Here is a 24,276-nt window from a genome sequence, read left to right as displayed (position 1 = left end):
AAATAAATTAACTTCACTCGTAAGAGCAGCGAAAATCTGTTTTTATAAAAAACAATTTTCTAAAACAATAAATGACCCTAAATTGACATAGAAACTTATTAATAAATTAACTGGGAAAAATAAAACCAATTCAAATGAAATTTTTAAAAATACCCTATTTACAAATGGTCAACATATAAATCCTCAAAAAGAACCTTTCAGAGCAGCCAATATATTAAATACATTTTTTACAGGTATAGGAGACAAATACACAAAAAATTTCAAAAAGATTTCTACCAAAGATAATAATATGTATTGTAGTTCAACTTTTAATGAAATATTTTTAAAAAATATAGATTCTGCAGAGGTGTTAAAAATCATAAATAGTTTAAAGGATGACTCCTCGGCAGGATTTGATAAAATATCAGTTAAGACGTTAAAAAGAATATATAAATTTATTGTAAATCCTCTTACGATGTTATTTAATGAATGCTTAAAACAAGGAATTTTCCCAGATATTTTCAAATTAGCTATAGTTAAACCTTTATATAAATCAGGAATTAAAGAAAATTTATCAAATTACAGACCAATATCATTACTTTGCAATTTTTCTAAAATATTAGAAAAAATAGTTAAAAGTAGGCTAATTATATACCTGGAAAAAAACAATTTGATATCAAAAAATCAATTCGGTTTTCAACCAGGAAAAAGTACAACTGGGGCGCTTTATGAGACAACCAAATTTTTATATAATGAACTCGATAATAATAAAAAGGTATTAGCGGTTTTTTTAGATTTGGCAAAATCCTTTGATACAGTTGACCACAAAATACTTACTGATATCCTTCCAGGAATAGGTATACAAAATGAAAGTTTAGCTTGGTTCAAAAGCTATCTAAACAATAGAAAACAAAAAGTATCTATAAATGGTATACTTAGTAAAGAAAACACAATATCTTTTGGTGACCCTCAAGGCAGTGTTCTAGGTCCCATATTGTTCTTAATATATATTAACGATATTTGTAATTTAGAATTAGACGGTCAACTTGTTTCTTATGCAGACGATACATGCTTACTATTTTCAAGCAATACATGGGATAATGTCAAACGTAAAGCAACAGCAGAAGTTAACAAGGTATTTATTAAGTTGTCTGAAAAAAAACTCACTTTAAATATAGGAAAAAGTGTTTTTATTGCATTTTCTATAACAAATAACTATATACCAATAGATAAAATTATTATACACTCCTGTGACACGCAAAATGTCTTCTTAACTTCCTGTAACTGTCAAAAAATAATTCGCGTAACCAGAGTAAAACATTTAGGTTTAATCATTGACTGTTTCTTACGATGGAATATACATATAACGGACTTAACTATGCGTTTAAGATCTATTATTTTTAAATTATACACTCTAAATAGTTTTAATAGTATTAGTAAAAATATTAGTATAATATTAGTAAAAATATAAACGTTGTTTTTCTTCTCTTCGGCGGTTAAAAACATGGACAAGAACAAGAATGGGAGAGGACAGATTAAATGGTCTTGCTTTAATTCACACTCATAAAGATATAGAAATTGATATTGAAGATGTAATTAATATTTTTCTAAGTCATCAAGAAAATTAAATTTTGTGTTATAAAAATGTATTTATTATGTAAACTATCTATACAATATATATATAATATATAAGTAATATGTATATGTATATAAATTATAAAATAAGAAAAAAAATTATGTGTATATTAATTATTAATTTTTGGAAGCAGCCCCGATATTTACGTCTATGAAATACTACTGCCCCCCCCCCCGTTATTTTTGGCTGGATCCGCCCCTAAATAACACAAACCTTAGTCTTATAAGATTGTTCAACTAGGTGAGTTTTTGGGTTTTACAATGAGCAGAAACTTGATTCTTTCGAGTAAATTATTAACCACAGTTATCATAACTGTAACAGTTTTCAAGACACTTTTTATCTGTGCCATATTTTATTATTTTTTTTCCAACTCATGACCTAGGAATTTTATTTTCATGTCCATATATACATTTTTTATTTAAACTCACATAAATGTAAAATCAACACATTCATAACATTAGTCAAAATCTAAAATTGCTCTGACCTAGTTTATATTCAGTCAAATTTGATAACACAATAATATGTGAATTTCATGTAATATAAAATACAGTAAGGATTCGATATTAGTAGTATTATTATTATATAATATTAGTAGATATTCTATGTTACATGAGTTACATCCAGGTATACCATGCTGAAAACTTCCTATTAAACTATTCAATCTCGTTAGGTAAAAAATTATTTATGCTACACTACTTGAGTAACATAGTGACACGGTACGCAGCAGCAGACAGTACAAAGTACAGGCACCGCCGCGACCGGTCTACAACTTTATCAACCACCACCACGGGTAACAACGACGCAACACCGTCGACTCTTCCTCCACGCCGAAAACGCTAGGCGGGACGGGAAGACAAGTCGCGCTGGACGAGTACCGCCGTACCGGCCGTCGGCCATCGTCAACTTTTCGTCCGACCGTTGCGACCATAACTCGACGATACTCACGCGCCACCGAACGATCAAGTGTCATAACGCGTACCCACCATACCTCTTTTGCATTCTTTTGTTCTTTCACTTTTCTGTACTCTGTACCCTGACAAAATAAAGGATAGTGGCATCGTGCAAACTGAGTGTTTTCTTTTTTACTCAACCAAACAAAGATCCGGCAAACCACGTTACTTCAGCGACCGACTTTCCGCGGACCAATAGATAAGGAAAATTAATACTTAAAGAAGATTTATGTACATTTATAAATACGAAAAAAGTCCCTTAAAAAATAATATAAAAATTTTTTACCTGATTTTCTTTTTCTTCTTTTTTTAAAAACTTCAGAAAATTGTCTATGCGTTTATCCATCTGAATAACAAAAACAAAAAAAGCATATAAGTAGGTGACGTTCTGCTGTACAGCAGATTACAAGTGGGTGGGTCGCTGTAATGTAGAGTCAGCTAACCGTGGGCTCGTGGTTGATATGACATTCATTGTATTATCTGTAGCCCTCATTGCAAATTTATAATTTGAATAAAAATCATGAACTAAGATGGTATGGGATGGAAACTGCAGATTAAAAAGTTGTTTAGATAACTTATTAAATTAATAACCTTATCAGCTATGAACTAAATTTGATACAACTATACATTTTCGTTTAAAATAAAATAAGCTATATTCAAATTGTGACCCGGGAATTTTTATATTTATTTTTGGTCCTTGATATAAACAAAATTGCTGATTTCCGCTGTAATGGATTGTGTTAAATTTGAATTTAATGACATAATAGTTAATACCATTGTATATGGCAAATGACAGCATTGTCAGTTAGCTTAATCAAAGAGGTGATTGAACATTTTTATTTGATAAAATACAATCGCGATACTAATGGCCTACTAAGTATAAATATATAAAAAATTATGTAATCAATCCCATACAAAATATATCAATAACGTAAACCAGATAAACAGCCAACGGCTGGAAAGTTACAATCAAATATGTCATATTAATATCAAGATCTTAAACGGTGTTACTTTCAAATAAATTAATATTGATTATACATATAGAACCTACGCTAGGCTTACGAACTGTAATACATATTAGTTGCTACAAATAGGGTTGTCAACTTTCAAAGTTAGATATTAAGATATTTTTTTTCAAATCCAATTTATACCTCAGTTTATGGACATAGTCAAGATTTTGTTAGTGGTGGTGGAAAGGGGTGGTCAAAAATAAAAAATAAAAAACCATCACCATATTAATTATTATATTGGTTAAGTTGTAAACAATTCCCATTCTCCATGGGCCATTGCTACGGCTCTGCATAGATTAGTAGCAATACTGCAACCAACAGTTATGATTTAACGATAACTTAACGAAAACATCTAAAAAAAGAAAAAGATATTTTTCAATCTATTGAGCAATGTCATATTATGGTGATTTTTCCAATTATAAATGTGTTTATTAATATAACGAACACTTCCTGTTAGCGTCACTTTTTCAGAGTGGAGCTTTTCAACACTTCACAGGTTGTATATTAAAATAAGTATTACAATTTTACTTGACATCAATATCATTGTTCTTTGGTGTTAAAAAAATGTTTATGCTTATGTTATATTTTCTGCTTTCTTTTTGCTTACTTCACTTTTGCTTACACCATATAATATATTTTTGCATAATGGTCCTTAGTTTGCTTTCACCTAATTGCTTGCCGTTTAGTTCATGATTTTTAAATTAAAAACTTGGTTAAGGAACCAAATGGGGCAAACTAGATTGACTGGACAGGCATTAATGCATGAGCATAGAAATATAGAATTAGATATAAATAATTGACCAGTTTACAAAAAGCAAACGAAAATTGATTTTATTGAATAGCTGTACTTATATATTCTTATTTTATAATTTATTAATTCATTGTTTGTACTTAATACAATTTTACTTAATTATATTAACATTATTAACAACACTAAAAATTATACATACATTAAACTATTAAAGGTGAAGAATTTATGAAACGATAATTTTTACGTAAACTTATTTGTAATGTAGTCGCATTAGAAAAAAATAAAACTAAGTCAGTAATATTGACTTATGTTCGCTCAAACTATTGAAAAATACGCATAGGGTAATAATTGATTAAAAAAAGATTCGCACCCCCTCTCCCTAGAAAACTGTCAAGGTACGCCTCTGGAATTAATACTAACATGTGTTCCACATAAGTAGTAAAATATGACAATTGCACACATTTTACGGCAAAAATAATTTCACAATTATTATTAGCTTTAGGAATCTAAAAAAAGAGAGAGAATAGCTTACAAGCCAACAAGGCAAAGACAAGTAGAAAGACAAAATCAGGTGATAATAGATATAATAGCACCATGCGTTGCAGAAGGTGAAAAATGGACAGATGTTTTATCGATTGCATTGCATGTATATAATACAGCCGATTCAACGGGATATACTCCCTTTTATTTAGTATATGGATGGACAAGCCTCTTTCAAGTTTTGATATCACAATCATTTCATTAAATTTAAATCATTCTACAACTATAGAAATATAAAAATTAAATTCAATACGTGAAAAATTGCCCGATATTTTACAGAAAGCATTTGATAAGCAAAATTGTTACTTGGACAAAGAGAAATAGGGAACAGTATTTTTAATAATTTAATAAATTAAAATGATAGATTGTATTCAATCAATAAACCTGTTGGCGCTGAAAATATGATCACGATATGCTAATGAGCGCGGCTCGCGGCAACGAGGAATGTTTTATCGGTCTGTCCACTCTTTCCCGTCTTCCCCGCACACCACTCCGTCTTTTGTGTTTTAATTGTCAAATTATTATTACCTGTGTATTATTAATTCTCTTTGTTTATATGTGATAATCTCTGTGTTAAATTAATGGTCGGCTTTTGCCGTACGATTATTATTTTATTACCATATGTTCCTATCAATTTATTATTATTATTATTGCCATATTCTGCGGCCAACGCCCTTATTATCTGTAATTATTACCCAACAAAAACACTACGCCAAACTCCATGTAAAAAAAAACGCTCAGTATAAAAAAAAACCACCTCAAAAAGTTGTGATATCATTTTATAGCTATGTATTTAAACTATATAGGAATAGATATATTATTATAATTTATGTTAAAATGCATTGCTTGTAAATTGAACTTAGCTGGTGACTTTAAAATTATAACACTTAATTAGTAATTTATAACAATTAATTTATATAACACTTAATTAGTATCACTCATTTTCTAAGATAACATGTATACTCAATACGAAATGAATTCTCATGAGTTTTAAATAATGTCACCAGCTAAGTTCAATTTATATGCAATACATTTTAACATAAATTATAATAATATATCTATTCCTATATAGTTTAAATACATAGCTATAAAATGATATCACAACTTTTTGAGGTGGTTTTTTTTTATACTGAGCGTTTTTTTACACGGAGTTTGGCGTTGTGTTTTTGTTGGGATATCACTAATTTTTTTTTATGTTATTATTATTATTGTTGTTGTTGTTGTTGTAATCATTATTATTAAATATTATAATGTCATATATGTATTATTATATATTAAACATTTAAGGTTTTAATTATTTTTTTCCATTAATGTAATGTAAATATCTCCCCCCCCCCACGAGGCCACCGTTCATACTTTATTTGAGTATCATTACACCTTTCCCAATTATTTTGATGCCTTATTAAGTTTGTATAATGGCCCTCAGTCATTTGTTCCCCATGATGACATATAACTGAATGCACTCGATAATAGATTGAATTAATTTTCAATTTTGTAGTTGGAACTTGATGAATCATTAGGTTATTAATTTTATTTTGGAAATTTTTGGACCAGAGTAATACTTGTAGCATTATATATTGGTTTGTGTTTGTTAACTTAATATTTTGGTGATGAGTACAACATGTATTGCAACTAGGACATTGAACTGCATTTATTTCAACTGATTTTGAAAATTCATCAAACAAAGAATGAATGGGTTGTTTTATAGTTATCTCTTGGTATATTAAGATGTACAATATTATTGGGTGTGCTTTGAACTCTCATTGAATAACACCTTGAGCAAGTTAATGTCACGTCAATTTTATGTCTGAAATATTTTGTTATTGAATCATATGTTTGAAATAAAGCATCAACAAACTCGGCTACATCTTGTTGTTGATTATCACTGAAGGGTTGATTAAGACTCCTACGCAAATGAGATGAGTTTAATTTAGTGTTATTAGACGCATACGAAAATGCCAGGTTTTGTAGTTCTGAATAATTAGAACTATTTATTATATCGTTCAAAATATTACCACAATTAAATAATACTTGCAATGTAGAATTAACATAACACGAGATACCATCAGAATTGATAAAACCTGGTACGTCTAGAATAGGCGAATGTTGTGAAACGTCTATGTTTTGAACTATAGTGTTGGAATTTTCTACCCAATTACAATCCGGAATAAAAACATTATTTTTAAAGTTTATTTGAATTGGTTTTAGATTCGACCTATAAATACATCTTAACCTATTGTATTCTTTTATAGCAGCCGTTTGGGAATTAATTTTGCTTGGATCAAAATTAATTAAATATAACCCACTTAACGATGAAACTATCGATAACGCTACATATGTTTGCCCACAAGAAAATATTGTGTTTCCTACATCTATTATACATTTATTTAGTGACATACATTGACTCTTATGAATTGTTATACCGTAAGCAATGCTTATTGGAAATAGTTTTCTAAATATGTAAGCCCCTGGGAAAACTTCAAATTTACCAGTGACGCGTTCAGCATTATGAATTTGAGTTTCAAATTGAACCACAACTTTTTCTGGTTTCAAGTCAAATCCATTTTGTATGCCTACTACTATTCCGATTGCTCCATTCACTAATCCATTGGTGACATCAATATTTCTTAGCAGCATTATTTTACAGTCAACTTTAATAATTATCCGTTTTTCTATTTCGGCCGTCCTTTAAATGTCATTATCAAGACATGATCATTTTTTTGTTGCTTTGGATTTCATGTTAGATTTAATGTCAAAAGAATCAATAGCTTCTAAACATACATTTTCATTTGGCAATAAAGAGAGTTATAGCTTCATTAAGGACTGTGCAATGTTGTTTTGTTGGGAGTAGAACTAAGGTATCTTGTGGCAACTAAATTATTAACTCATTTAGCTCATTAATGATGTCTTTTTTAGTGCTCTCCTTAAACTTTATTTGTTTTGATTTTAAGATGTTTATGTCAGATGAACTTAGATTATTAACCCTCAATCTTTCTAAAATACCTGCATAAATGGGATCATGTTTTTGTCTCATGTTCTGGGTAAGTTCGTCATAAGTAAAATGATTTTGCCATAAATTAACTGTTCCTAATGAGTTAGAATATTTAGTAAACAATTTCGAATCAATTTGATTAAATGGAGATCCTTCATTCACAGGAGGTAGTTGAAGTATATCTCCAAATACAAGAATATGTAAACGGCCAAACCACCCATCATTACAATTCGCTGTATTGTATATTTCACATAATCTTAAATGTATATAAAGTAGTGTTATATTAGAAACCATACATATTTCATCTATAATCAAAAGTAGTACATCTTTCATATGATGTCTTATAGTTTGAAGTACATTATTAGATAACGGCCTATAGGAAGTATGACCATGTTCGACCGGTAGCTGAAGCAAACGATGAATAGTCATTCCTTCAATATTAAATGCTGATATGCCGGTTGGAGCAGTTATAGGCTTAAAACTTCTTTTTTTGGAGATATGTAGTTACATAAGCTTTGATAGTCTTGATTAACCATGATTTTCTAGTGCCACCAACTCTTGATACAAAGTGCAAGATACATTTTTCATTTTCAAGCTGTAGTTCTTTTTTGATAAAGTTAAATATATTTTTTTTTGATCACTATTCAAATTATTTATCAAATCATTTGTTTGTTCTAGATTAATCGTTCCCATTTCTAGTTCACTCATTGTGTCTTGAATTTAGGTTAGTTGAAGTTCATCGTTTTCGCTATTTGGAGTCATTTTAATTGCCAAATTTTTAAGCAGCTCGTTCATATCGTCTTATGATTTACGGAGATATTCAAGTCGTTCATGATAGTCTAAAGCTGCATCAATTGAATCTCTGCACGACTTAAACGACTAAATATATGTATTATTATTTCCAAGAAGTTCTGATTCTATGCGCCAAGGTTTGAAAAACATTAACAAGCAATGGAAATATTTTTCTGGTTCTAAATTTGCATTGTATTTTGGATATTTTATTAAGTATGATCGAGATTGTTCTTTTATAAACCCATAATCAGGATAGTCATAATATTTTACTTGGTCATTTTTAGGTGTTTGCTTAACAATGTCATAGTTCCTAGCATAATCAAATAAAAGTTGTTGAACATCTCCACTATCTCTTTTAATGCTAGAGACCCTTGCGTCTACGTGTTGTTCTCCAGAATGAAAAAAAATTTAGCAAAATTTTTCAAGGGGTTCAGAAATGTTACTCGCAGTCAGAAACCCATAAACCCATTTATTTAATACACTTTCATCATTACTTCTTCCATGTGTGAATCTTCCTTTTATTTTTGTTGACTTCATCAGAATCTGCTCAATTATCTGGTCACTCCATGTTCCACAGAAATATTTGTTTGATCGTTTAACTGTGAAAAAACTATTTGTAAACTTATCAAAAGTTTAGCTATCCATTGAATTTCTTAAAATTTCCATATCTGAAATATACAAAGTAGCTGACTTTGCGTACAAAAAGTGCCCTGTTGCGTGAAAATAAGGAATCATTTTTTTATAAACGTTAAGTGTCCTCTCCAGTTACCCATTCTTTCTGATCTTATTAATTTCTTCAGAATTGTTACCATCCCAAAGTATTGTACCCACAACTGTGTCGTCAGACCTCTATTTTTAATTTCCTTCAATTTTTCGTCAAATATTTTTTTTTAATTTTTAGACTGCACTCGAGTCTCGACACTTTGAAAATCTGTTGTCTCCGTCTTACAAACGTATAACATGGCAAACTCTGTTTAGCGCGGAACAACTTTACTCCCTTTGTATGTATAGTAGAATTACCAAAATTCCACAACGCATAGTTAAGAACTTTATCTGTGTCATAGCGTCGTCATTTGTTGATATCATAAATATAATTAAAGTTATAAGCATAAGAAAATACATTTATTTTTTCATTAAATTACTTAAAATTATTGGTTAGTGCTATCAAAAAATAATTACGCTATGACACAGATAAAGTTGTAACCTATGATAACCTGTAAGATAACCTATGCGATGTGGAAATTAGGTAATTCTACTATAAATACAAAGGGAGTAAAGTTGTTCCGCGCTAAACAGATTTTGCTATGTAATACGTTTGTAAGACGGAGACAACACATGCGGGTGTGGCGTACTCTTTATGTAGTGTATAGAGTATTATAATCACTTGCTGCTTGATTTATGAATGGCAAAACAAACAAGTATCCGTGATTTGGAATACGGTTCGTCGACAGTTAAATTTTCTATGTAGCCACTCCAACCTAGAATTTTTTCTACGTTGTTCCATTTAGCGTATAACGTATAAGACATCAGCATTTCGAAGCATCGATGATGTTGATATTTCATCGCAATTAATAGTTTTTACGGTAACTTTTTTCAATCCCTTTATTCCTATATTTTCATAACATTTTATTTTAATACGTGCTACCTTCGCTCTTCCTCCGTTAATAACTTCTCTAGACGAATAATTTTTGTTTCACTTTCCATTTTATCATGTGGAGTTATGATTCTAATCATACCCATAGAATGGAATGTATTAAATCCATCGATTGTTGCTACATTATGATCCGCATTATCAGCGACGTACTGTATGAAACATCCTTCATCTGGTGAATAAATTCACGGTTGGTGGTGAAGTAACGTTGATGCTTCATACAGAAAAGTTTCCTTATAAGTAGCACACAAACCCAAGCATGATAAAATATCGATTAACCTTTGCGAACCGAATTGCCAATGTAAATAAACCGGAGTCTCAGCCGTAGATTCGAAGCAAATGCTCTAGGGCGTAGTGCAGTAATAATTGCATGGCAAAAGGTTATGCATTTTTTTTGTAGTGGCTCTATTTTCACTTTATTATTTTTCAAAATTAACTCACCGACAAAAAAAATAATGATTCAGGAATGAACTCATTTAGATTATCGAATAAACACATGTTCGAAGTATAATATTTTGTTTCACAAATTTGAGTGCACGCGTTTTGACGTAAAATGCTTGCAACTGCAACTAGAACTTATTACATCAGGAGCATTTTTACTTTTTTTTCTTTTTCCACGTCAGCCACTAATCCACAAATAAAACAAAGTTTTTTAAAATCAAAAGTTGTACGTACAGAGTAGTTCATATGTGACTTTATCTTTGGCTCATCTAAAGTTGCTGGTACACCCCTTGCAGTCATTATTCATAAATATTTAACCAATGAAGGTTATGTTCAAGCATTTTTATTACTTCAAAAATGTTTGGACAACATTGGAATTTATGGACAAAAATATCCATTAGTATTCATGATTGATGCGACTGTGATGAGCTGTGGTGAGCGTCAAGCATTACAACTACTGTTTCCAAAATCCCCATTACTACGTCTTTGTGCATTTCATGTACGTCAAGCACTTTTGAGATGGTTATGGGACACAAAACATAATATAAATCAATTTGAGAAACAATCCTTAATGACTAAGTTTAGAGATGTTTTGTTTGATTTCTATGAAGAAAATGCTCTGATTGGAATTGAAGAATTGTGTGCCCATCCAAATAAACTTTTTGCTGACCATATGATTAAATTGAAAAACAGAATTAAAGAGCGGGCCATTTGTTATCGAATAGATTTAAATATTCTTGGACAAAATACAAATAATATTGTTGAGTCATCAATACGATTTTTTAAAGATATTGTACTCGAAAGATGCAAAGCATTCAATGCAGCAGCTCTAGTTGAATTTGTATTCGAAGTGCTTGAAAATTATCATACACGTCGACTCGTTAAATTTGTTTCCTATCGTGTGGCAAAACCTACCTTAGAATATCAATCATTTTGTAAAAATGCGAAAAATCTTCAAGTTACTTCTGTTAATGAAAGTACATTTCATGTAAATTTTTCATTACACAACCAACTTGTGTATACAGTTAATTTTAAAAATGATTACCAATATTGGGATTGCCCAGCTGGTCAGGGTGGAGCATATTGCAAACGTATTTGTGTAATTTATTTAAGTAATAATGCAGTGTTGAATTCACCAAAATTATCTTACGCAGACCGTTTAAGTCTAGCAACACTTGCAACAGGAAAGAATTTTGATTATGATTTTCTAAAAAATATGGACTTGGAAAAAAATTCAGAAACTTTAATGTTATAAAATTTAAATCAATGCTCTGATTATATTAATAGTGAAATAAATATAGAAAATTAAATTGAAGTTGAAAACACAAATCTGACTGGAAATTCTGAAATATTTACTGAAGATAACTGTAGGTAATTTATCAAATAATATGGAACTTGAATTTGAATCCTTACAAACTGAAATATTTAGAATTAATAAATAAATAATTAATTAATAAATAAAATAATGCCTTAGCATCTGAACATAACAACAGTAAATTTGATTTAAAAAGTATCAAAAATCTTAAAAACCACCTTCAACGAATACCATCTATTTCAGATTTATCTAAGGTAACTAACAATTTTATGAGCCATGGCAAATTAATAGACTCAACCCACATCATTTTCTAGGTGAAAAACTTATATTTCATCATGCGAGTAAAACGCATTCAAGCTGGTCGACCGTCAAATGTAAAAAAAAAATAAGAATACTAAACGTAAAAGAAAACGTTGTTTAGCCTTAAATATAAATGAAAATGTTCCTAATTCTAAAACACATTAGAAAAAAAATCCATCAAAAGTTTTGCCACAGTTATTGTTTTACAGTTCAATTTACTGCGTGATTTTATTTTATTTATTAATATTTTAAATTAAGTTTTAAATATATGTTTTGTAATTTATATTGCCAATTAAAATAGTTTCTTTAAGGTACTACAAATATTGTAACTATTACTCAATTTACCTTAGTAAATAAAAATTTAAAAATTTTGTTTGCTAAAAAAATATAGTAGGTAGAGGAGTGTTGTACCTTGGACCGCTTGTACCTTGAACTAATGTAAATATTTTATAAAATATTGGGAGAAAACAAAATCTCATGGATGAAATATACGTCATTAGTCCAACTAAAATAAATTAAAGTTTGCGACTATTGATGAAAGCAGTGAAGAATATTGTGAAAATCATAAAATAATTTATGATGATAATGATGATGATATGATAAATGAGATTGAATAAATAGGAAAAGATCAAAGAGAAGAAGACTATTTACTCAGAACCAAAATTAAACAAGGTGATTTCATTCTAGTTAAAGTTAAAGGGAAAAAAAGATGTATTCACTATGTGGCTGAAGTTACTGATGTAGTAGGTAGCAATTATATCATCAATTATTTTCATAAGACAAGCAGCAACAAATTTATTGATGGCAAAGAGGATCATGATGAGGTAACAGATAATGAAATAGTGAGGAAACTACCATTAACAATATTAAATGGTGCTTCTAAACGTCAAATATCACAAATTTCATTTTCAATTGTCTTCTCTTCTTATATCCTTGGCTGACACACATAATGAAATACCTATATCTACTAATATTATGTTCAGTTTGTTTTTAAAAAGTATTTTAGTAGGAAGTTACAAGTTATTATTTTATTTATTTTATTAACTAACTATTAATTAAAATAGTTACCAAATACTTATTATAACAAGAAGACTGTTTTTTTAAGAATAACAATTGTTATTAATATTGTTAATGTTTAGGAAAGTACCTAATTTTATTTTGTTTTCATTCTGTTTATCATAAAAAAAAAATAAAGACTTAAAAGTTAACATGAGACTAAAGTTTATTTATTTTATCTAGGTACCTTTCTAATTATTGTGTATAATTATAGGTAGTTATCTATAAATAATATTAAATATATTTAGTAACTATAATAATTGATATAAGTAATAACTAGATATTTGTAACTAATCAAATATACCTATAATATAAAATTAGTTTTGAACCGAATTATGCATACCTATTTCAATGCAAATCAAGGTACAAAACCCCAAATACCAAGGTACAGGTTTAAAAAAAAAAAATTAATTAAAAAAATAATTGATATAATGGCTTTAAAAAAATGACCATATACTTATGTGTATTGTCTAAATGGATAGTAAAAATGAACATTTAATATTCAAAATTGAAAGTACCAGATTATTTTTTTGTAAAAATGGTGCCAAGATACAACTCTCTCCCCTATAATATATTTTATCATTTCATTATTAGATAAATTCATTAAAAATGTATAGTTTTTCCCAATATTATTTTAAACGGTGCTTACATTTATTTTTTGTTTTTAGTAACAATCATTATAATGTGTAGTTATTTTTTGTTTATTTATATACATTTTATTTTATTACTGAAAAAATTGCTTCATTAACAAGCATTAAATGTGTTACAATTTTCTGTTGATATTTTTAGTTTATTTATATAACATTTACAGAAGTAACAGTTTTTTTTTATTATATTTATAATTATACTTTATATTTAATTACTTGATGACTAACAGATCATTTAAATTGGTTTATTTCTTAATAAACAAGTCTTCTTTCATTAGCATGCCTTCCATTAGATTACACCATCCTATATGCACAACTATTAATTAAGTTTAAGCCACTTATACTTTTGTACTACCAATAATTATAAAATATACAAGTATTATAAATAAAATATATATAATATAATATGGAATACCTTGCTATTTAACTAGTGTGGAAACACTACAAAAAATAGTATTTATAAGTATGTTAAGGTATGTATACTATAATAATAATATAATATACTTTTTATTTTAATTTAGATATTATATACAGTATTACGTATATATCATAATCATATAATTTGTTTACACTTTAGTAAAATGCAAGTAAATTTACTGAAATATGTAGGTACAATGTTAGGTTTGTAGGATCTAAAAAAGTATTATAAATAGTATAAGTATTATAAGTATTTAATTTATAATATCATTATTATCATAATATTACATTATCTTTATTGTGGCACGCAATTCAAATAGACCAATAAGCAGCGTAGATTGAATACCGTGGCCGAACTTGGATACGGTACGTTTAAATACGCGTTGAGGCGACGCAAACAATGTATGCTCTCGATTTGTAGCAGACCAAGCTTGAGTTTAAAAACTAAAAATGCATATTTTGCATACCTATTTCAATAATTTTAAAGAAATAAATGCATATTTCTTGGGTTTTCATACACATATGCATATTAATATTTCAAAAAAAATTATTTATTGCTTTTATTAGCTATGTTTTTTAAACAATAATATAATAATTTAAAAATAATAAAGTGGTTTAACGCAACAACTTAACAGGTATTATATAATATAATTTAGGCATCGGTTAATATGAGCATCCGTTTAGTATGAGCAAACATATCTGGGAGGCTATTCAGAAACTCATACGAAAAAGATCCGTATACGAACGATTCACACGATTCATTTTCGTATACGAATGGAAAATAGTATTCACAAAACATTTATATTCGTATACGAATCTGTGATCCGTATGGGAATAATTTTTCCACGATTAACAGCGGCAACGTCGCAAATTTTTATTTTTATCATGGAAGAAAAAAACTATTTGTATTGTGTACGTAACATTTCCCGCATTTTAATAAACCTTTGCTTTTTTTTTTTACTGTTTTGACTGTTCATTCGATTTTTTTTTCAAATATAAAATGTCGGTTGAAAAAAGATTTAAATCAAAGTCGGTGACAAACGACCAAAAAGTAGCTATGGTCGATTTTTTGAGTAACCACGAGGAATTGGCTAAAGGGAAACATTCCTCCACCTTCACACAAGCCATAGACAAACAGCAGTGGGAAGAACTATCGGGGGTATTAAATTCAATTCCGGGCCCTTTAAAAAACTGGATGGCCTGGCGCCGGGTAAATTAAAATATTTAATTTAAATTAAAAATGTTTAAAAGTTACTTCCAAAAATTCATTTTTCATATAGCTGCACACTTGTCTTATTGAATAATACATACATAATATATAATTATATATAACTATATAATTAATATACATATTTGATTTACACATTTAAGTGTAACTTTTATTCATGTTAAAAAGTATCTAACCTATTTAATTATTTTTTGTTGCATAATTTCCCTAAAATGGCGTTTAATGTATTTTCAATTTATATTGAACTTTAAATTTGATCAGTACACTACACAATATAATGCAATAATATAACATACTTATATTACTAATATTTAATAATTAAAATAGCACAAGGAATACAATATTTAACAGTAAAAAAAAAAACCTACCTATGTTTAATTTAGTCAATAAATAATATTTAATTTAAATTTATTGTATAAAGCCGTTTTTCAGCTTTCATTCATAAGCTAATTTTTTTATTAAAAAACATAAAAATATTATTTATGAAAACGCTGGACACATTTCAAAATACAGGAACTATTGGTAGAGTCAGTACGGATTAACTATAACATTACTGTTTACTTAACAAACTCTTACATAAATACTTATTTACATAGTGCATTTTTCATAACATAAAAAATATATACAAAATAAATATGATTGAAAAAAAAAGTACAATGATATAATAGTACACAATAATTATAATATGTTATATACAATTATAGACATGGCAAGATCTAAAGGCTGATGCTAAAAAAAAACAGGCACAAATAAATAAAAATGTAAAAGGTACTGGAGGCGGGCCATCAACAACTGGATCACTTGATACTTTAAGTGAAACGGTGGTTGGCATGATAGGTGTAGTGCCTATTTCTGGGGACCCTTTAATTATGGATTATCCAGTTTGTTTTGACTTTGATACCCCAAACAAGTAATTTAATTTAATAGTATTAATATAAAAAGAGTTATTTGAATTAATTTTCAGTTAACTAATTAAATACTATGTTATAGACAACAAAACCAATCATTGGTTATCAATGTACCAAATGCAGAAAATGTAAAACAGACTGATGAATTGGATTCAACAAACATGTAACATAACAACATTTTAACTTAATAATAATAGTGATTAAGTGATATGTACTGTCCCTATTTTTTTTCATTACATTTATTTTAAAATATTTTAGAAGTAGAACAACAGTTACATAACATGAATAATACATGTAATTATTTACAAAAAAAAAAAAATTATAACATTTTAAATAAATAACCTTAGGTATACATAAAAATAAAAAATTCACTTTGATTCTACAATTAATAATATATAGAAAACAGAGTTAAAGTATAATTTAAGAAAGATCAGGGGTTACCTATGAGTCAGTATTAGACATGAGTAAAATAACAATTCATTTAAATATTAATTGTAGTGTTGAGATTTAATTTCAAACATAATATATTAAACATTTTAATAGTAGGATACAGTACGTCATGTTGATTTTTCATGATCCAAATTTTTTTTAACATTTACTGATTTTTCATTTTTAGTTTAGTCACTGAATCATTCATCACTAAAGAAGTATCAGAGATACAAAAATCTCCCAGTGTTATGGATGTATCAAAGTATAATTTATATTTAATGTGTAATTAGATCTAAAAAATGTATTAAAATGTTTTGTTTTTGTTTTTTAAAGTGATGTACTTATAAATACCGAAAAGGTGGAATCTAGTCGAGGTTTCAAGCGTTCTTTGGAAAATAAAATCCAAGAACCTGAACAAAGGCAAGTGTTCCGTACTGATATTCCTAATATTTTCAATATATTATAAAATACAATAATAAACCAAAAAAATTATAAATTAATTAACGCTCATAAAAGTACATTATACATTTTTAATAATTCAATTTAATCTATTATACATAATGTTCTTCATATTAAAAAAAGAGGAAATCTATTTTATAGTAACATTTTGATGTATTCTAATTCCAAAACAAAATAATTAATTATTTTAGTGGAAAGAAAAATGAAACAAAAAAAAAACCGATTGGCTAGAACGGTAACTGCTGTAGGGGTGTTGGGCGAGGCGAGCAATGAGCGAAATGAAATGCTCAAAAATTATTATGAAGCCAAACTAAACCATTTAAAAACAATGGAAAAACTCAAAGAGAGATCGGTCATTGCAAAAGAAAAGATTGCCAATGCACTACAAAAATTAATAACTGGGACCGATGAAAATGAATAAGATCTTTAAATAATTAAACCTTTTCTTACTTTCTTTTCCTTATAATGATAATATGTCTTTTTCTATTTCATAATAATACATATGTCTTTCTATTTCTTAATAATACCTATGTATTTTTCTATTTCTTAATAATATATCTATACCTACACTAACTGAATAAACGTTAACTAAATCTACCATAGAAAAATGATTAGTTATATTAAAAATACTCAAAATTCTTAGCTTAAATATTTAAATTATTGATTTTTCATTACAATAGATATCAATTTCTCATGTTATTTCCAAAGCATGGCTTACAAGGAGTTTTAGTTTGTAGATTGCACACATATTGATATAATACCACCAAATAAAAAGGTGAACTATATCCAGAACATATCTATGTCAATTGTAACGGATTTCATTCAATCAATAATCAACTTGTTTGTACATTTTAATTGAGGTATCCAAATACATCCATTGTTCTCACATTTGTAATGAAAGTAACATGAAAACAGTCATGACAAGCTTGCATAATCAAAATTTTACTTCACAATTTTGTTAGGTAGGTACCTAAACATTGCAAAACCTAAAAAATGGTTATATTTATTAATTAGATAATGACAATTTTTTCATAACTGAAGGAGACTGTGTATGCTTTACAGTCATGATTGTTAACACCATTTTTAAATGTTGAAATTATTACACCAAAATATCAGTTCAATGAGATTTTTACCATGCAACGTTCACCATTAAATGCTGTAATGGAGTTTCCAAATTGCATTTTCAGTAATTTCACATATACACGCATTAATCTTAACAGAACTTACATTTATAATAAATTATTGTAACCAACGGGGTAACCAAATATTATTGTTTAATCATTTATTGACGGTGTCTTCTCTTCAAAGATCGAACACTGCATCAATCACCCAGCTAGGCTTCAAAAATAGTATTAACATAAATTGTGTTACACAATTTGTGTATTGAAGAAAACATACCATTAATTGATGAAGATTAAAGAAGCACAGTAATCCGTGGACAAATCGCGAGGATCTAACTACTCAAACATAGGTATGTCACGAGGCGGCTCTCCAATTCAAGAATTCCACAATTTTCATATAATAGCTGTCATGATGTGCTACTGTGTTACAGGGCAGACATTGCGGACGCGGTTAGGATCATTAATTCGTGCCTTGTGGCGACGTGGTCACGAGGTGCCATTGAACTATATGATAACTGGAATGCTCACAGTCACCAATGAGTATTTGAATAATGTGATAACTGATAATAATTGATTAACCAATCAGAATTACGCGCATGTGCACAAACAGTCGGCCCAGTCGGGGCTCTACTGCTCTAGGTAAATACCATAAATACCCCTTAAATACCGCTGATAAGATCGATACGACCTCATAGATAATATTATCTATGTATGCCCTATCCATATCTTTATTATCTATACCGGTCATAGACCTTATTATAAGGTCTATGAGTCTATATTGCTCTATGCTATGATGCCGGTTACTGTTTACATGTCAGGGTGGCCAACGTTGGTACAATTGTGGCAAGAAACTTCAGTTACCGCTTTACAATTGTTATCTAACCGCATAGTGCTATATCTTTACCGTTGTGCTCGTGTTTCATTGATAACCAAATTAATGATGATAATACAAATCTCTCCGATATTAAGGACATTATATTACAACTCAAAGATAGTTTTGAAATGTTTAAAAAAGAAACCGGGAACAACTTCGATCTTATAAACAAAAAAATTAATATGATTGATAAAATCATAACAGATAATCAAAATATGAAAACCCAAATCAATACTCTAGAAAGCAAAATTGAATTCCTTGAACGTCGTTTGATTAATAATGAAATTGTCATTGACGGTGTTCCAGAAAATAAATTAGAAAATTGTTACGAAATAGTCAAAAACATCGGTACTCAACTTAATATTAAAATTACAGACCCTATGATTAATGACTGTCACAGAGTTGGTCGTACACAAAATAATCTTACAAGAAGAATAGTGGTTGGATTCACAAGTCACCAAGATAAAGTAAAAATATTAGATTCTCGTAAAATAATAAGGAATCTGTCCACAAAGAATATTGATATGGAACCTGAAGTGTCGATATACATAAGAGAAAATTTAACATCAAAAAGCAGTTTCCTATTCAAACAAGCTCGAGACTTCCGCAATCAATACAACTATAAATTCGTCTGGACTAAAAACGGGCTGATTTTCCTCCGCAAAAATGAGTCAGAGAAAATAATCAACGTGGCCAATGAAGAGGTAATTCATAATCTGAAATCTAACTCTACTCATTTAAAATAATTTGTTTCTTATTTGCAAAATCATACTCTCACATTAACATTAAAGAAAATCATCTACAATTTATTAATAACTACATCTATTTAATATTCTTATGTAAACACACACACACTATTCAAAATTATTATTGTATTGTCTAAAACTTAAATTGTTATTCCCTAATTACATAAACAGAAAGAAGGTCTTATTAGTGAACGTCTATTTCAATTCATTAGCCAGGTTATTAACCACTAAATATCACATTAATTATCTTTACAAATATTCATTGAACTTTAAACCAATACACTACTATATATGTCCCTCACGCCACGATTATTTCACTATATTTTATGAATACTAATTATAACACCGATAGTGCATTAGTTCTTGATCACATCAACGATTTGTGTGAAATTGAATGTGTGTATAATAATCTCGACGGCGTAATGTACAATCAAAATGCTATAAATATATTTACAATGAATATCTGCAGTATAAAAAAACACTTTGATGAATTATGTATTATTTTGGATAATATTGAAACAAAATTTGAGGTAATTATCATAACTGAAGCTTGGCTAGGTCTAGAAAATATATCAATTAATAATTTCCAAATGAATGGTTATACGGTTCATGCAACCGAGCGTAATAAAAATCAAAATGATGGAGTCGTAATTTATTTAAAAAACACATTACATATTATCACAGTATCAGAACTCAACATTCAAAATATAACAGCCCTAGAAATTGTCTTCAAAAAATCAAAAACTGATTTTCTGATTTACCCACTTTACAGATCACCCAATAGTAACGTTGATTCTGCTCTAAATGAACTAAATGATACCATATTATACAGATCTACCCTAATAGCCGCTAAATATAAAATTATATTGGGTGATATTAATATTGATTTGCTTAAACCCTCAAAAATTAAAGAAGACTATTCGCTTATGATGGCACAGTTTGGTTTTTTACCGTTAATCAAAAACATCACCAGACCTACCTCGAAAACATGTATAGACCACATATTTTTAAAAACAAAATCCTATAACAATCTGCTACCAATAGTTGTGCATACAAACATAACAGATCACTACCCAACGACTCTTAGTATAGGTAACGTATCAGATAACCGTAATAACAGTCCGAACCCCTTGAAAGTCTTAAAAATTGATGACTGTAAGCTAACTGCTATGGACTAGCGTCCCGCATTGTCTAGTTCACGGTCAACTAGGTACCAGCCGAACTAAGATAGGGTAGGATGCGACCAACTTTGTAATTATAAGAGAGAAAGCATTTCGTGGAAATCATTAACGTTAGGGCAACACGTAATCATGTGGTTAGACGACTATGAAAGATCGTTGATAGGTGTGCACAGGATGTGGGTTTATGCATCATTACAAAAGTTACAAGAAACAATGTCATAAAGTAATATTATAATGTATATTTTTTCATAATAATAATGTTAATAATAATATAAATTATCGAAGTCTGTAGCCGCATGGGATACGCATTTAGCTCGTACGTGGGCGAGTGGCATTTCCGTCAATCTAGATAACTTTACCACATCCGTGAGAACAGCGACAAGAGCAAGTAGACTATGGGGAGTAGAGGGTAGCACTATATAAGGGACCCCGAAACGGCCTGTATTCAGACGCGACTTGACCAGACTACAGGGCTGCAACTCTGTCACTTTTCTCACTTTTTGTCACTTTTTTTGGGTTAGGTTACTTTTTGTCACTTTATTTCGAAAACTATCACTTTTCTCACTTTTTTCACTTATATCCATTTATTATAATGTTTCATAACAGAAACTGAAAATACTTTTAATCATGTAATTTTTAAAATTCTGTTGATTTAAATTTTACCTTACAATATTCGTATATATATTTAATTAATATAATATTGTATTGTACTATTATTATAGTCGTGATTAAAATCATAGATAATACAGGGTGCGACATAATGGACTCCCATATTTCAAATAATCATTACCAATAGCAATATTTACTAATTATTGGTAATTTAACTGATAACAATAAAATTATATATGATTAAAATTTAAAACACGATACCTAAAGGAAATTTGATTATGTCTTGTGTAATCTCGTGATCTACAACCGTATATTACCACTACGTAACCATTATCATAATAGTGTTTCAAGGTAGATAAGATTGATAATATTGTATTATTATCATGACTATATTGTAAATTGTAATCACTAAATCACTAATCTTCAATAATTAAAATAATTTATTTAATAAAAATGTTTATAGTTTTTAATTTGTTATTAAAGTTTTCAGTTTTTACACGTTGTTAAAATTTTCTATTTTGATTTATCAAGTACATTAGTTGTCGTTTTTTTACTAGTGTGTATAAAAATATTAAATCGTTTCTATCCCACAACTATGGGAAAGTGTACTGTGCAAGATGTGTGGCTCCTCAAAAAGGATTCGTGTAATAATACAATTTCTACGTGGGGGAAAAAATATTCTAAGACCGAAGTATTTTGCATCGCTTGTGCTAATACAATAAACTGCGAATCAAAAGGATTTCAAGCCTTATTCCAACATTCAAAATCGATTAAACATGAACAAAATGTCAAAGTGAAGCTCGGTGAACAACAGTTGCATTTATGTTCTGTTCCTCCTAACATGCTTCCAGAAAATAATGCACTAGCACAGAAAGGAGTTCACAAATTAGCAATTTCCACTAGTTTTACATCAAGGGATATGGCCACAAGAGCTGAAATATTATGGACGATGAAGAGTGTGGTCAATAATATGTCAACAACTTCTTGTGATGGTTTGGCAGACATTTTCAAGGCAATGTTTCCTGGTACATTTGTTGATACTAACTTTTCATTAAGCCGTACTAAGTTATCGTATATGTATAATAACAGATTGTTTAGGTCCCCATTTTAGAAAAATGTTATTAGATGAATGTCAGGCTTGTTACTACACAATTATTTATGATGAGACCACTAATTCTGAAGGCGTAAAAGAGTTACAGTGTGCAATAAGGTATTGGTGTGATGATACAAAAGGGGTAGTTGTTCGTCACCTTGAAACTTTTTTTATCGGTTCAGCGACTGGTTTGATTTTATCAGATTATATTATTAAAGCAATAAACAATGCAAATCTTTCAATTGATAAGTTGTTAATGCTTGGAAGTGATGGCCCAAATGTCAATAAAACGGTTTTTAAATTGGTTAATGAAAATGTAAAAAACATTCGTGGTATTGGTTTGATAGATATCGGCACATGTAATATTCACATTGTCCATAACGCTTTTTTAAAAGGATTAGAGTTTATAGGAATAAGAGTATCAAATTTTGTTATTGATGTTTACTATTTTTTTCACGGATGGCCTAAACGATATGAAGATTATTCCAAAATACAAAAGGAAAATAGTATACCTTATCATAAGTTTTTGAAACATTGTGCATCCAGGTGGTTAACTCTAAGTGACTCCACAGCCCGTATCATTGAACAGTGGGATGGTCTATTAGATTACTTTTTAACTTTTGTTCCTAATAACCAGAAAAGTCTTATAAAAACTAATAAGTATAAAAATATTATTGATTGCTTAAATTGCACAACTTTTAAAGCAGAGCTCGAATTCATATTATGGTCTACATCTATATTCCAAAGATTTACTGGGATGTTTCAACGCCAAGAACCCCTGATACATATCATGCACGAAGAACTTAGTCAACTTGTCTGTGTAATTGCAGATTATGTGTGTAAAGAAGATATTGTTAAAGTTTGGTTAAAAAATAATTCTATTGATATATTTGACATAAATAATCTCAAGAGTGTAGATAAATTATATTTACCTGATAAATTGAAGTTACATATAGACAAAATAGTTGAACTTGATAAAAGATTGTTTTTGACAAACATAAGAAAACATTTTGTTGCTGCTGGCAATCATATTTTACAGAAGTCATCTATTCAAGATTCTTCAAAGCTGAAATATTTTAGGTGTCTGAAAACTGATGAAATAAAAAAATCTAGAAGTGTGAATGATATAGAAAAAATTTCAAAAATAATGC

The 24,276-nt window shown here is 29.0% G+C and overlaps 3 protein-coding genes across 4 annotated transcripts in view; 2 read left to right on the top strand and 1 right to left on the bottom strand.

Annotated features, from left to right (window-relative positions):
• LOC149054519 (uncharacterized) overlaps window positions 1–24,276 on the bottom strand; it is a 48,761-nt gene that overhangs the window by 13,521 nt on the left and 10,964 nt on the right. Inside the window, exon 2 of one of the 2 annotated variants that reach the window (XM_089230066.1) lies at window positions 2,852–2,911. The exons of the other annotated variant lie outside the window; for it this stretch is intronic. Coding sequence (XP_089086192.1) covers window positions 2,852–2,911 — 60 coding nt within the window. The remainder of the gene's footprint in view (window positions 1–2,851; window positions 2,912–24,276) is intronic. 2 annotated transcript variants of the gene reach the window in all.
• On the top strand, window positions 15,478–16,780 carry LOC149054521 (uncharacterized). The gene is made up of 3 exons (XM_089229982.1): window positions 15,478–15,687; window positions 16,410–16,615; window positions 16,696–16,780. The coding sequence occupies exons 1-3, from the start codon at window positions 15,478–15,480 to the stop codon at window positions 16,778–16,780; spliced, it is 501 nt and encodes a 166-aa protein (XP_089086108.1).
• On the top strand, window positions 17,057–20,242 carry LOC149054520 (uncharacterized). The gene is made up of 4 exons (XM_089230009.1): window positions 17,057–17,064; window positions 17,230–17,304; window positions 17,376–17,462; window positions 19,513–20,242. The coding sequence occupies exons 1-4, from the start codon at window positions 17,057–17,059 to the stop codon at window positions 20,240–20,242; spliced, it is 900 nt and encodes a 299-aa protein (XP_089086135.1).

The sequence above is a fragment of the Diuraphis noxia genome, unplaced genomic scaffold (genome assembly GCF_037042655.1).
Source record: "Diuraphis noxia isolate RWA-SAM2 unplaced genomic scaffold, SU_Dnox_SAM2 contig0006, whole genome shotgun sequence".
In the NCBI taxonomy this organism is placed as follows: domain Eukaryota; kingdom Metazoa; phylum Arthropoda; class Insecta; order Hemiptera; family Aphididae; genus Diuraphis; species Diuraphis noxia.
The sequence above is the reverse complement of the archived record's forward strand: the minus strand, read 5'-3'. Positions and strand labels throughout refer to the sequence as shown.